Below are 16542 nucleotides of genomic sequence, written 5' to 3' on the forward strand. Positions count from 1 at the left end.
AAGCCTAGTTAGGAAAAACTAGGGGTGAGCATTAATAATACTTAGTAGTAACAGTTAGTAGTAATTAATACCCAAAAAATTGACCTTTGGGTCCCAAATAATACTAATATGAATTGGAATTTATTTTTACTAAGAAGGACTGAGGCACTGGAACATTCCAGTGCAAGAGCAAAACTGCTACAGATTTTTAAAACATAATGAGACGATTTCCATAAAGAATCTGTATTATATGTATAATGTCCGTCTTCAAAGCAGTGAAGGGATTTAATTGCCCCCAGGTCCCTTTAAGCTTTACTTCTAGGAATCTAATTTTCAACTTGTCTACATTCACATCCACTTCCTGATATTTGTCTTTTATCCTAAAATAACCTCAGCAACTGACTGAAACCCAATACTGCACATTGTGTTTATCCAACCGAAAATGTGAGTATAAATTATATCTTTATCTTATTAAAAAAAAAAAAAAAACAACACTAAAACCTGCATTCAGTGTTAGATGCAGCATTGACATAGGCAGTCTGTCCATTTCAATGTATGTTCTTCTTGTTAAAGTAAGTATAAAGCTGAAAAATTTACTAGTTATTGCCAACTAAATTATGTAATTAATACAAGTATACAGAAGTACCTGCTCAGAACATGCAAAGAAAGTTGTTGTTTCCTCTTAGATATTCTGAAAGTTTTTCCCTTTTCTATTTTTCTTCTCATTCTCTTTACTTAGAAAATTGAGCTTTGGGTGCCAAAAAATGCTAATGTGGACCTGCATTTTATTTGTAAAGATATCTTAATAGAGCTCTAGTTTCACATATCAGTTTATTGGAACTCAGTTTCAAAGCTCTGGGGAGAAAAATTTTAGTATTTTCCATTTACATATTTCCTCATTTACTCTTCAGTTAGCAGTGGCTAGGAATAACTTCTTAATGAGTATATAAAATAATTTTTATTCTGAAATTGTTGTCAGTTGTCTGAATTGATGAACTGAGAGTAGAATTATTTTCTGGCAACAGCATAATTTTACATAAAACAAGCTGTTTCAACGTTCAACCATGCAAGGAGACAAAACTCATGCAGGAATGGATAATGATGGACTAGGGTCCTCACCTAACACAGCTGTCGGCACAAGTGGATCATTGGGCACTGTAGGAAAACAAAGCCCATGAAGAAATACATTACCCTTAATTTATGTATTTTTAAGAATAAAAACAATATACTTCAGAGTATAACCAAGTGTTAACTAAACTCCATTAATTTTATTACAAGAGAAAACCAGAACAAATACAGTTCCAGAAAGCATCCTGAATAAAAGAGGAATGAAAGGCAGTGATTTCACACTTCAGAAATGTAATGATCAGAGCAAAGAGATCCTTACTGAAATGAAATAAAGAAGACATTGCATGCAATTTAGTTTTTGAAAGGGCTCCTCCTTCACTATTGTTTTTTCACTTCACAATAAAGGTTCACTTTCATAGAACTCACTTCTTTCCTTTTAAACCTATCCTCTCATGTAATAGTTGAATAGCTAATCTCAAAATAAAATGGTATTTCTATAAAGTTTTCCAGGTAATTAAAAAAAATTATATACATTCTTACTGTTAATAGCTTTTTTAATGTGCAGTACCAAAGAGATTGCTCATAATGAGTACAGGAAAATCACAGATACACAGATGCAGATGTCTGAATAAAATTCATAGAATTTTATCTTTCATTATCACAAGAACCATGCAGAGATAAATGCACTGTTTCAGACAGAAATGGCAGAATCCAGGATTTGTTTTTGTTCCAGTCTGGAACAAAAAATTATAATTTCAACATGTCTGTGACAGAATTAAGCTCCAGTTCTCAAACAATCTGCCTGAAAAGTTTGTTACTTTCAGGAAATCCTGAAAGCTTGGAACACTCGTACTAGCACAGACAATGGTCAGGAGAAACAAATCCTCCAATACACAAAAAATCACATACCTAGGATGTTAGAAATCGGTGATGTTGGACTTCTTTGCCAACCAACCAGGACAGCTGTGGTGGCTGGAGCTCATGGCCTTGGCATCATATCAGTCCATCTGAAAGGCTGCCTGTGTGCCTGGCAGCCCTGGCTCACTAATAGCCATGTAAATTCCTGATGAATACTTAGCCTGGGATCCACCATCACAGTCCATATCAAAATGTCTCTGCAATCCTGCCTCCACAAATTTCAATGCCAATAAGACATCAAACTTTGGAGACTTTTCAAACTGTTCCAGCCAAAACTGTGTAGAAAAACCACCAGGCTGATACTAAACTCCCATTTATAATTGGTTATGAGACACTTAAAATGTTAGCATTTTGCAGTTTGGTAAGCTTCAATAAACCAAGCAACAAACCCTACTCCAAAACCCATTTCCCTTAAAACAACCAGGAAAGATCTTAAGAGCCTTAAGGGATGTATTTTGCTCAAGCATGGTAAGCAGTATTGGAGACAAGAAGGGATACGAAGTGCCATTCTCAGAAGATGGCACTTCAGAAGCAGCTCAGGCAGCTCAGATCTATTTAAAGCCAAGCCACAAGTCCATGGAGCTGTGCGAAGCTCAGGTTCCTACCTTCAGCTCCATGGCAGAACTGTATCCCTTTGTAACTTATACACTAGTTTTGAAATATTCAGTCTGCCAGTGGAGTATCTTGCTTTTGGCAAGGTATAGAGCAGATGTTGGGAGGCAAGAGTGCTGAACAGTGGCAGCTATAACCCTTAACAGTCAGAAGCCCAAACTTTTTCAAAACCAGACAGTTGGCATCTCTATAAAATATGAATATAAATATAGAACAAATTTGCAGATATATTAATAAGCTTGTTCCTAAACTTCACAAACAGCAATAAAAATTGTCAATGTTTCCTTCTGTTGTAATGTCCTTGCTGCCAAAAAAATAGAAATTAATTTGGACCTCATATTATTATTTTTCATGACAGACACGGTGTTATGCAGTAATATTTTATGTGCTGGCATTAAATAGCCTCATGAGGGAAAACGCAATTTCAAGTTTTAACTGAGTTATTCTAGAATAAGTATAATACTTTCCCTAAAACAAATATCATTGCATAGTGAAAGCACATGCAAATATTTAATTAAATAACTTCCCGCATTCCAATAAGGATAACACACAAATATCCCTACTCAGCCTTTTGCTTTACCAGTGTTCCTGGAAAAGCTGGAGCTCAAAACAATTTTCCTTAACAGCAGAATTGTTTTCTGCGTTTCCATATTCACCTACTCTCTGGAGTATCTATCACTCTCTACTTACATCTGGGGCTGAAGTTATGAGAGTCCATAAATGTGATTGACAGGGGATCCTCTGCATGCAGAGTGCTCTGGTCGGCGTAACTCCTGTCCATGGCATTCACCATGTGGGTCATCTCCTGGCGGGTGGTTCCCATGGCATCCTTGCGCTTCTTTGCAAGTTTGCTGCCCAGCCAAAAAAAAACAAAACGTAAACTACCTTAATATTTGATGAACATTTGTGTCTACAGTAATCATTCTCTATAATCCTGAGTGACTGAAAAGTTTGACTTATTTCCCTTTGTACAATTTTTTCAGCATGTAATTGGTAAAACTGTGCACCCTGCTATGAAACAGTCATGGTCTTGTGTTTTCTGTACACACACAAAAATGCTGTAAGCACAGAAGTGCTTACTTCTGTAGCCTGGTAGTAATTTTTTTTCCTGTGGAGTAATTACACTAATATAAACAAATTAGAGAATATAATTACATTTTAACTGAAATGACAAATAAGAAGCATCTGTGCATGCAGTTTTATCAACCATCTCCATTTAAATATCTGTTTTGATTTTATAAATGGATAATTCATTCCCCTTGCTTGCCTTGTTGGGAAAAAGAGTCATGTAACCTTCTAAATTACTTTGTTAGTCAAAAAACCTATGAAGTAACAAAAGAAACATAATTATTCAATACATATTTATATTACGTTTTATGTAAAAGGTTGTGCTGCCCGTTCAAGATACAAGATACAAGAGAATACCACACTATGTTCCTGATACTGAACTTTGGTTCTTTGAAAAACAAAACCACCCTCATCATTCTACCCTTTCATGCAGTTTGGGAACATCGCAATCTTGACATTAACAGTCTTACACTCTGTATCACAGTTAAAGACCAACCTAATCTGTACAACTAAACCCCTCAAATTAACAGCCAATGCTCTTAAAGTACACATTTCAGAAATATCTCTCAATTCCCCCCTTTTGATAAAGAACTGGAAGTGATTTTCACTGTCTCCAGGAGTCAGATGGAAGAAGGTAATATATTTTAATTATAACTTAAATCCTACAGCACTTAAAGCATATATCTCAAGTAGCAGGAACTATGCAGAGCAGCATGAGGTGCACCTTGGTTCTGCAGAAACCTGTAACATGCATTACACTGTTCTGAAATCTCCCTGTTTTCAGCTGAAACCATGACTACAATACAACAGATAACAGACCTGTTTAGCTGGATAAATCTGACACCACATGGGAGAGACACAATCACTTAAGACACTGAGTTCTTGAAAATGTATATTTAAAACACTGCTTATCTTCATAAGCTTTTTCTGCACAGAATACCATCAAATGCTCTGGTAATTGTTTAGACAGTGTTTATCTTACATTTCTCTTGACTAAAAGGACTGCCAACTTTAAATATGCCATTCACATTCTAAGAGCAGACAAGGATAATATTAGACACTTATTACATATTAGAATACTAGATACTAGGAAGATATTCCTTGCTATCAAGGTGGTGAGACATTGACACTAGTTGCCCAAAGAGGTTGTGGACTTCCCCTCTCTGAACATTTTCAAGGCCATGCTGGATGGGGCTCTGAGGAATCTGATCTGGTGGAAGATGTCCCTGCCCACAGCAGGGGGCTTGGAAGTAGATGATCTTTAGGGTCCATTCCAACACAAAAAATTCTGGGATTCTATGAAGACTATTAGTGCAAATTATCCATCCATTTACTTGTTGAGTCCTGGGAATGTTCACCAGAAAGGACCTACACTGTTCTCTAGGGCAAAAGTACTTCATGCTTGTGCATATTTAAGAAAAAGTCATAGGGCTGTTTCTTAAGTAAAGAGTCTTGGTTCATGATGAGGGACCACAATGTAGAATATGGATGGACAAAGCCCTCCTGTGAATAATATATTCTTCCGCCAATCAGACTCATGTCCTTATTTTGTCACATTTCCCACAACCCCTCCCCCCTTCTTTTTCTCCATCTACGGATGGAATAGTTGGAAAATTACCACTCAGTAACATTCTCGCTACAAAAATCCCAAAGGTGGTCTATAAACCTATCATTTTTTTCATCAAACTATTGTTTGATGGAGTTCTGTAGCAGTTGTTAAATGAAAAAAAAAAAAATGTTGAATGTCCCCCCTAAAATGCTTTATTTTATACATTTACTCCACACATTCCTTTCCACTTAAGAGGAGCTGGTTTAAATGACACTCTGGTTGAACAAATGAAGACCATAAGAACTTCCAAGAGTGAAACTGCTTGAGCTTTATAACTGGTTCCCAATAGTATCAAAGCCTTCACAAAACTAGCATTTCTAGTTCAAAGTCGTTTTTTAAGTTTCAAAGCCTTTCAAATAGTCTCTGTACACTGAAGAGCACCTTTTCCTAACAGAAACAGAACAAAAAGACTATTACATCTCATCTCTCGACGATATTAAGCTTTTCTTTGAAGCATCACTTTGTAACAAAACCTGCTAGCTAAGCTAAATAAATCAACAGCTATTAAGGCTTTCATGTTATTAGCTTATTACAGTAGCTACTTTCTAATTCTTAGGCTCTGCTTCAATGCCTAAAAAGGTCTATTGTGTTGTATTACTGCAACCCAAAGCTGCTGGGAAGTGGGAGGACAGCTTTATTGTTCAACAGCTCCTGGCTCCCTTGCAGTTTGATGACTTCTTTTTCCTTTCCTTTCCTTTTTTTTCCTTCCCTCACTCAGCTAAAGGCACATGCAATCTATGCTTCGTGATAGTTAGGCGAATCATTAGGTTAAAGGACTTGAAGCTGACAGAAAGTGTAAATGATTCTTATTATCTGCTAAAGGATTCAGTTGGATGAATCTGCACAGGTGGGTGTTACAGTGGTTGGAGGGGAAATGTGCTTCATCATAGGATGAAACTGTGTGGTTAATTATCTTGAGTTGAAGCAATTGTTATTTAACAAGGAAATTATAATTTGTCACAATACATCAGAGAATGGCAGTTACCTAAACTAGCTTATCTTTTTTTTTAAGTTTGTTTAAAGAAGTCCACTAATTTTGCCTAAAAATGTGGAAGAGCATCATTATCGGACACCACCACTTCATCAAAGCACTCAAGTGCATGCCTAGAACTCCTCTGAAGTCAAGGGCTTTGTGCATTTATTTAAAATGAAGGAGGTGTGTAACTGCTTGCTCAATCACAGACAAAACTGTCACAGTCCTCACAAAAACTCATTTGGTCAACAAGTATAAAAAAAGTCAGTTTTTCTTCAGTGAAGCAAAACTTTATACAAACCAATGCCATAAAATAAGATCCACACTTAAAGATGTGTATGCAAAGCACCTCAAAAGCAAAAGAGGCAGACCATAAGCCATTTATAAAAGTTTGGCATCTGCCTACAACCTGCACAGGAGAGGCGGTGCACAAGATCACTCCTGAACTGACACTTGAAGAAAGTTCAGTTTGTGATTTACAGGCACAGTTCACTAACTAGGAAATGGGAAAAGAGCTTTTTTCCTCAGTCTGATGTGTTGCTGTGAACCATAATGCAAATTAAATTATGATTATAATAAACTAAAATGATAGTTAAGGAAAAATCTGTAGCAAAAGCTAAAGTCTCAATATACAGTCAGAAATACAATATCCCTTTAAAAAAAAGAAACAACAGGGTAAGAATAAAAGGAACAATGATACAAGCAATTTTTCAAGCCTGAGAACAACAAAAAGTAACAATCAATAGAACTTTGGAAAAATTATAGAGACTGTTTTTCTTTTTTAAAAAGGGATACTGCATCTTTAAAACACGTAAAATAGTACGTCACCCATATTCTACTTACAGATAGTAGGAGTAAGAATAGTAGCTCCTCCTGGCAAGCAAATCACAGACAGTGGAAAAAGAGAAGCAATGGTGAATGAAAAGCGTGACTCTGTCACATCCAATAAAGCAGAGAAATGTGCGTTTAAAAAAAAGTTGAAAAATTCATGTTTCTTTGGTTAGCATTTCAACTTGCTCATGCACAAACTAGCCTTACTTTGCCATGCAGTTAAAAACAAACAAAAAAAAAAAACCAAAACCAAAAAACCCCTAGCGTATAAAAATGATTTGTTTTTTTAGAAAGACCACTTGAGAAAATTACATGCTGAGATTTCACTTATTGCCAAATATTTTGAAAATTAAATGGATTGTGTAATTTCAACATGCAGTTCAGCATAATATAATGATTACCGCCTAGATGTCATGACAAATGAACAGCTGTGTACAAATCTTGTGCAGCAGATATGCTTTTTACTTTTCCATCACAAAAAATAAAGGTTCCATTATAAATACATTTAATCAGAAAACAATTTCTTGTCATTCCCGTTAACATCTTTATCAGTACACAGTTGTATACATATATGTTTGTATGCGTAGTATGTGTAGCTATATGAGTACACACATTTTAAAGAAAACTGCACATTTCCAGCAGACATGTGTGTACTGGCATATACACCACACATTTCCTGGATGCAAACATATGCTTTCTATTTTAAAATCTTACAATTGGAAATGCCGATGTAGACATGCTAAGCGTCAAAAATATGGAAGGTAAACAAATGGAAGGAAATGAAGGACATTTGGAAATAGTCCAACAATGATTTCGAAAATAAAAATGGCATTGCTTGTTAAAGATGCAGTATCCCTTTTCTTAGCTGGTTTGATTACTCCAGTAAAAGTCTGTAAAAGCTGTTAAGAGCTTCATTCAGGAAAACTTCAAACCAATTTGTATAAAATGATCAGGCAAAGTCTAAAACATCTCAAGCTCATGAACAAAACTGCTTAGTACTCCATTTTTCAATAAAATGTAATGCTGCATTTAATCAGTTTGAGATAGTGGTGGCTGTGCATACAACTTAATAAACTAATAAAAATGCAGAAACCATTGTTTTATTGACTTTTCCATCTAAAAAGCTGTGGTCAATTCAGGTACCAAAAGGGATACTACATAATGGATCACTGAATAGGTACACTACAGAGGATGATTCAGACAGATTGGTTTTCAGTCCCACCAAAACTAAGTGAAGTGTGTTTTTGTATATGTGAATGTGCCAGAGTTTTTAAAGCTGTTTCTGGCTTCATGATATGAATTGCCCTGATTCACTAGATGGACTGATTTAACTCAGGAACACAGTTTTCCTATGCCTTTTCTAAGAGACTTGACTAAAGCTGGTATTAAATAAGTGCCCATTTTCACTAAAGGCAGAGGGGGAGAAGAATGACACACCTACAACATACGCAATAGCCAACCAATTAAACTATCATGATGAAAAATTGCCAAACATTAAAGATTCATTAAGCAGGTTAATTTCTCACCTATTTAGAATACAAAATAGTACAGGAGTTTAGAAATATTATGTGCTTAAAGTGATGATAATTCCTAAAAGGATATTGCCTTCACAGGTTCAGAGGAGGGAAGGGGGCAAAAGTGGAAATTTAAAAATATCACTTCACAGATATAATTAACTGACTTTGGTCAAACAATTCAATAGTGAAAATTTGAGCCTAAAAGGACTCTGAAAGGAAGAGGCAAAAAGGATAGGAAAAATAAACACATGGATTTGTTTGTTTGTTTGTTACTTGCAAAACTAGTCAATCACATCTGGAAGTGACTGACACTGTAGTGTTAGATGGTCTCTCTCTCACACACAAACACACATGCACACACAGAATTTTCTATTAAACGTAAGGGGACCACTGTAACACGCACTAAGATCATACTTCCCAGCACATACCTTGCTACAAAGCTACAATATAGAGATTTCCTCCTAAAAGCTGAAAAACAACTTATTTTTTTGTTTTTCAAAAGTTGTGTAAATAAAGAATACTGGTATGTCTTTTTAGCATATGATGAGTTGGACGTTTTGCATATGTGTTAATTCGCAACCACAGAGGTAAACAACAGAGAAAAGTAAAAGCACTTTTGGGAAAAATCACATATGTAGCTAACTAACACAGAACACTATAAGCATACCTAATGTTTCTAATGCAGACGTTTCTTCTCCAAGTTATATATCTCCAGGGATAATTGTAAAAAGGCAATAAATTAAAAAAATCTAATGCAAACCAGTAATTATAACATAGAGAATGATCTTAATCTTTAAAATTAATAGCAAGCTGCATTTCAGAGGAATATACGCAACAATTACAAAAATACTTTTTATTATAACTCCTGCAAAAGGCAAGGGAACGCAACGCACACACCATGGGAAGGCAAAGGGCTCATTCTATCCAAGAGAAACCAGCTTGTGCCACGTGAAGGGGACCCGCCAGGGAGGGAGTGCACAGAGAGAGAGGAATTAGTTTCTGTACTATAACTACGGAGTTACAGGGACATATTATGGAATTTTAAGCCGGGTGAAAAGACTTGCAACTACTGGGAAGGCTAGGCTTTGAAACACTGACCAAGCAATAGGATAGCACAAGTTACTACAGGGAGGAGGATTGGGATGCAGGGTTAGCATTGAACAGTGCCAGAAGATGGCGATATTGCTTACTGTCTAAGAAAGCACTGAAAAAAATGTAAGTTCACTCAAATTAATACACTTTTAAACAATTGCATGCACTAAGGACTCACTAGATAATTTTACAGTGATGTGGTATGTCTTTTAAGAAAAAACTCCAGGTTTACAAGAGCATAAATAGAGGTATAAAATTACATTATTTTGCAAGCTGGGTAACATACAGATACAAATAACTCATTAGAACTGCATAGAGAAAATAATATTAAGTGGTTAAAGCATGAAAAGTGTATTAATAATAAGTTACTATTTTTTCTTTGCTTTAAAAAATAAAAAAGGCTCCATGAATTTCAATTCCACCCACTTTAATATTCTGTACATTCTTCCATCTCCAACTTAAAAACCCTTGGAAATAAATAGGTATGAGAAAATGTATAGTTATCAGATTTTAAATATAAAGAAATCCTCTCTTTAAAGACATCCTAAGAATCACAGCAAAACCAAAAGAAAACACAAAGAACTAGTCCAAAGACCAGCGTGACCTACCAGTCCTAAAACTTTTTTTCTAAAGACCTGTAAAAAACACCCTTTTTTATTGTTTGATAGGGAGGGGAGAAAAAAAAGATCAATCAGCACAGATAATTTTCTTACCTTTTTTTGACGATCAATATGACAACAAGGAGAAGTAGGATGAATACCAGAATTCCAGCACTTATTCCTGCTATTTTCACCACTCGATCTGTTTGTTTAGCTGGATCCGGAATCACCTCAGGTTCTTCTGTTGCTGCTGCTAAATGAATCAAAAATAGAAGTTACTTAAATGTGTAAGCATGAGAGACAAGGAAATAATTTTTGGTGATAATTTTCAAATATGTGTGTGTCAATACAATTTGACTACAAACAGTAGTCAAAATATAGACAGAGGCATCACGTGTTTAAACATCTACACATATGTACATAGACACAGTATAAACTTAACAGAACCATAGAATAAGCATAGTTGAAATGGACCTGGAAGGATCATCAAGTCCAACTCCTGGTCCCGCACAGCACCATCCCCAAAAGTCACACCATGTGCCTCAGAGCATTGTCCAAATAATTGAACTCTGTCAGGCTTGGTGTTGTGACCACTTCCCTGAGGAGCCTGTTCCAGTGCCCAACCACTGTCTGGGTGAAGAATCTTTTACTAATACCCAACCTAAACCTCCCCTGACACAACTCCAGGCCATTCCCTCAGGTCCTGTCAGTGGGCACCCCAGAGCAGAGATCAGTGCCTGCCCCTCCTCTTCCCCTCACAAGGAAGTTGTAACTTCAATGAGGTGTCCCCTCAGCCTCCTCTTCTCCAGCCTGAAGAGACCAAGTGACCTCAGCTGCTCCTCATGTGGCTTCTTCTCAAGGCCCTTCACCATCTTTGTTGCCCTCCTTGCAAAAGCAAGTATATGTGTATATATACAGGTGAATAAATACATATGTATATATACACCTCCACACATGCAGAAGTGTTTATGCACCTGGATTTCCAAATAAGTTACAGCATTAAAAAGCAGAAGACAAAGGAGAGACAATCCATCAACTTACCACCATTACCTTATTTCATGATATTTTTTCAGATATTAAATATGGAATATTTAACACTGAATAGTAAGAAAACATTAACACACAAATAGTAAAACACTTTTTTCCAAGCCACAATCTGAACCCTAAGCTGCAGTGCTTCTCCATCCAGTTTCAGTCCACCTTTGGACATTAATTCACCTTACAGCATCTGGTCTGAGATCTGCATTCTACTGGGAATTTTGATTCTCTAAGTAAGGTCATCCACAAAGTCAAGCCTAAAGTCAGCAGGAGTTTTATTTCTGTTTATAGGCCCTGGAAAAAAACCCACAAACCAGTGTTCTACAGAGAGATGAAACCACTGTGTAACACAGCTGAGTAGGCTGAGGCTACAGGTTACAGCAGAGAGAAAAACAGAATATACAGGAAAGTGCAAAGCAATTCAGTCTGCACCTCTTTGCATAGCAGCCTGGTGTGCAACGGATCAGGGATGTGAGCTTTTCCAGCCTGGTAAAAATACAAAAAATATAAATAGGTTTCAGCCAGGGGTAAAATCCCATGAGATGTTTACTTGTAGAATAGAAAATGGTTTCCAGTTCTCTAGTTCCTGCTTTCTAAGGCTGTGGCCTTTCCTCCACTCACTGGCATGAAGGGGTCCATGTGCTTGCTCTCCCTCTGGCCCTTCTTCTCTCACTCTCCACCCAGTGTGCAGCAGATGCCACTTAAACTCTCCCCTAGCAGCAGCTTCACGTGGAATAGTTACAAACTGTTGGTATCGTCATGCCTATGTCATTACGCAGAAAGTGTCCTTTAGTCTGAAACTAGGATGCTTCTCAACAGATCACCAAAAGCAGCAGAATGAAAACCAAGGTGAAGTCATAAGAGAGAAAGGCTACTGCTCCCTTGAAAATCTATTCCTGTCAGAAAGCCAATGCAGTCATTATCAGGGATAATTGTATCTAACACTTTCTGGGTTTAACCATATTACACAGATCATTTCTATTCAGATTCCATGTGCGGGAACCCATAGGACCTTTCGAGGGAAGGATAATGCTGTTGTTTAAAATTTCTCTTTATTACTTGTTTCTGTAACCTTCATCTCAGCAGTATTTGAACCATGTAGTAACAACTTACCCTCAGAAAAACCTTCTGAGTTAGGAACATACTCTCTTCCAGACACCCACATGAGAGGTAGACAGACAGTGAGAGATCCGGCAGTGCTTTAATCGTAAAACTTAATCATCATCATAAGAATTCATCATTATAATCATCTCTCTCACCTACAGCTTGAACTCTGTCTACTCAGAAACACTAAATGCTTCCTTCTCTATGTAAATACACGCCTGCATGCACACTTGAATACATAACCTGTGAGGACTGAATATCTTTTGTTTGTATTGTGTGTTGTTGAGGTGTCAAGGGGTAAAAGTGGGGATCAGACAAGTGGTGTGTGCAGGTACAACACATATGAGCTAGAATTAATGTTGGATACACAAATGATACTGTCTAACAAAGGAAATGAGGGGCATGACTTTTGAGGCAGAACTGGAAGATAAAGGTATTCAACATTCTCCATGCTTAAAATGAATCAACTCCCAGTCCAGTATTAGCTGGGCTGGATGTGACAAATGTGAATGAACATTTGATAAGCAGTAGAGCCAAAAGGCCAATCAGTAGAGTCAAAAGACAAATCTAAGCTAAATATAAATGGCTTAATATGCCAATGGGGAAAAAAAAAATCATGTTTGCTCTATGGAGTACTGAGAAACAGCAAGGACATGGGAAGGGTAAAGAGGAAGTGTGCAGGACTGGGATAGTTGTTGTGTCTGGAATTGTACAATATGAATGCAGCTGGGCAGCTCTGACCTAGCAAAAGGAAGAAATACTCAATCTGCAAAATAACTAAGGCGAGAGCAAAGAGATTTAGCTGTGTGGATGGAGATTTAAGGTGAAGTCTCTGAGAGATTTCAAAATACAATCACAGGGATTGGATGTGACCTGGAGATGCACTTCAAAACTTGAAGGCTCAAAAATACATGCAACAGTACAGGTTTTGAGCTTTGATTGGAACAGTGGTTATTTTAAAAGGAGTACTAGTGATGAGAGAGTAAAGGAGAAAGAGTGACAGAACAGTTTCACATTTCCCTGGAGCAAGATAGGACCCTTATAATTTGATAGAGCAAGCTAAAATATACGTGTTTCCCAGAGTGATGTTTAAAATTATTTCATGGCCACACATACAGTTGTTTCATTCATAAAGGTTACTTTAGAGAAACAACCATCCACATCTCAGAAAATCTGATGGAAAGGTTACTAAGGGTGTTTACTTATTTGGCTAACTTAGGGACAGGTGTTTTATTATATACTCTCCAGGAAATGATTGGTTTGGATCATCAGTAACTTCAAAATGAAGCTCTCTGTCAAGATTTTCGAACAGCAGTGGAAAGCCAGGAGGATATCGACTGCTTTACCATTTGTTCTTGTTTCCTCACATTAAGGTTTTTGAAGTAAGGGACAGTAACTCATTCCATGAACTTTAAGGCTACTTATGAGATAAAGCTGATGTTCACTAGAAAGGTACCACAGAGTCCTAAATTAGTTGAGAAAAATGTCATTGAATAGTCATACATTAACCAAGCGTTTAATCAGTGCATGAGCCTCCTAAACCCAAAAAGCTAAAATCTACTGGCAAAACGATACCTGTCTCACCAATATCAGCAGAAAAATTTCTTTGGCACTTAAATGAAGCCAGGATTATTATACATATATTTCCAGCAACAGATAATATATGCATTCTCCAGACTGCTACATTTGGGGACTATATGAAAGCAATCATAGACATAAATCATACTGTAATCCATGTGTATTGCATGCTGTAGTGGTTTGGTCTAAAATACTCATTACTGTTTATCTGCTGTGAGATAAGAATTAGGAGAAATGCAAAGCAGGCACCAAACTTGAAAGAATATAAAGAAGTTTATTAACAGACCTAAAAGAGAAAAAAAATTATACCACCTTCAGAACTCTCCTCCTCCTCCCACCTTCCTCCCTTCTCCCACTGACAGTGTGAAAAGACAACCCTTAAGATGTTCAGTCTGTTTACCACTTCCATAATAACCTTGTTCAGTCCATTTAGAAAGAGAAGTCTCTTCTTGCTCATGCTATGAAAACATTATCACAACGAGACAGCCGCCCACTTCCAAATATTGTTCAGTCCATTTAGGAAGAGGAGTCTCTCTGCCTGCGTGTGAGTCCTTTCCCCCGACTTGCAGCTTTTCCCGCAACTGCTTCCGAGGGTCCACTCTTGAAGTTTTTTGGGGTACAATTTTAAGGTTGAGCTGTTCAGAAACAAAAACAGAGGCCCTTCTCCTTCCCTGGGAGCAAAGGGTCTTCATCATCTTCACCTTTAGGACTATCTCTGGGAGCATCTCTAGGGACTGAGGTTTTCTCCTTTCCCATTTGGAGCAAAAGTCCTCATCTGGTTCATCTCTCCCTGTCCAAACTTCTCATGAAATTACAGCTGCGTCAGCATCTGCCTATCTCAGCGCAGGTGCTTTTGCTTACGAGTTGAACACTCCACCCCCCATATCTTCATGAAATTACAACAGGATACTCTGATATATCATAGCTTCACAACAGAATTTCAGCTTTAAGCATCTCCTCTCTCTCTTCCCTCAGGTTTTCAGCTCTTCACAGCAATAAAAGGGTTAATCTCACCTCGGCCTTGCAGCTTTGCAGCTGGAATGTTGAATTTTTCTTATCGCAGTGGAGAGGGGGGAGAGCCGAGCCGCTCCGGCTGCCCACGGCAAGGCAGTGGGGGGGGTTCCACAGCTGGAACAGGTCCATGGCTTCAGGATGGCCGTGGCCCGGCCCGGCCTGGCCCAAGCAGGGCCTGGCCGGGCCCACTGGCCCCCGCACGGGGCCCGCAGCCACCTGTGCCAGCGCCAGAAACGAGAGAGAGTTTGGAGGGGGAGTTTGCCTATTCTTAAATGTGGATCACAGAGGTGATCACAACTTTAAGTGGCTTAGAGAATTGTCCATATTCAAACTGGCCAGCTGATAGGTTCTATCAGTTCCCAGAGGAAACTGTAAGCAGCCCTTAGCAAGGACGTCCCTTCCGGGACTATGCTTGCTAACCTATGACACATGCAATGATTATTTTGAGGAATCTCTTGAAGGTAGCATAGAATAATTTAATGAAACTTACGCATTTGAACGCATTTCATATTACTTGTGTTTTAACTTTGATAGCTCAAAGTGTATTGTAATAACTATGTGCAAGCTTAACCAAACATAACCAAAGAGAAAAACAGAGAAACCTTCTGTTCATATGTTGAACCTACACGTACATATAAGTGAGTGTCTCCTGGCTGCTGCTTGCACAAGGACTACAGCAGCAAGTAAACTTCTGGTTACCCTGAGAACATGCTTTCTCTACCCTCTACAAGACAATCAGGATTTAGTTCCCTACAGAAGTGGCTCTTCTGTTAGCTGAACTGCTGGTTTTGTCAAGCAAGGTAACCCAAGTAACCAAGGCTTCACCAAGGACAATCTTGCCTAACCAACCAAGTGGTCTTCTATGATGGAGTGACTACATCAGAGGACAAGGGAAGAGTTACAGATATCATCTCTCTGGACTTCTGTAAGCCTTTGACATTGTCCATGACACGATCCTAACAGGACATCTCTAAATTGGAGAGACAATTATTCTGATAATTGGAGTTAACTACTGTATGTTTCTAAAAAGGGCAAAAATGCTCTAAATTACTTACACTTAGTTATATATACTTAGTTATAAAAACACCTGCTTTGCAAATTTTTAATGTTCGTTTTTAGTACTGTAGTCCTGCAATCCTCTTATATCTTGAACATCACACTCTATTAAAAGCTAATTTATTGATCTCAGAAAGAATCTCGTGTGGTAACAGAATGATGATCATATAAAAATGGACTCTCTATTGACTACTAATTCCTTTGGCCAGCCTGACTCTAACAGACCATTAAATAAGTGTTAATTTTTATGATGTCTTTGCCTTGCATATCACAATGTTTTCTGCATTTTGATCCTAAAAAGAACTAATCCTACAGTTTTCAACACATGCAAATTCATCTTCCATAAAATTTGCAAGAAGAGTTTCTGATCTGAAATAGAGCATTAACTACATTTTCCCCCTGTACAAAAATAGCTGCCTACACTGAAGATTTATGAGCTAGACTGGGAGGAGAGCACTGGATTTTAGCAATTTATCTAGTTCTCCT

The 16542-nt window shown here is 37.6% G+C and overlaps 1 protein-coding gene across 18 annotated transcripts in view; it reads right to left on the reverse strand.

Moving 5' to 3' along the window:
• PTPRK (protein tyrosine phosphatase receptor type K) overlaps positions 1–16542 on the reverse strand; it is a 390147-nt gene that overhangs the window by 26884 nt on the left and 346721 nt on the right. For 4 of the 18 annotated variants that reach the window (XM_032101642.1, XM_032101643.1, XM_032101638.1 and 1 more), the window contains exons 14-18: positions 10381–10519; positions 9243–9284; positions 7071–7100; positions 3268–3437; positions 1099–1134 (exon numbers count right to left, since the gene is read on the reverse strand). In XM_032101642.1, the coding sequence (XP_031957533.1) occupies positions 1099–1134; positions 3268–3437; positions 7071–7100; positions 9243–9284; positions 10381–10519 (417 nt within the window). The remainder of the gene's footprint in view (positions 1–1098; positions 1135–3267; positions 3438–7070; positions 7101–9242; positions 9285–10380; positions 10520–16542) is intronic. The other 14 variants (XM_032101659.1, XM_032101648.1, XM_032101657.1 and 11 more) reach the window with 10 other exon arrangements.

This window comes from Corvus moneduloides, chromosome 3 (assembly GCF_009650955.1).
Source record: "Corvus moneduloides isolate bCorMon1 chromosome 3, bCorMon1.pri, whole genome shotgun sequence".
Classification (NCBI taxonomy): Eukaryota; Metazoa; Chordata; class Aves; order Passeriformes; family Corvidae; genus Corvus; species Corvus moneduloides.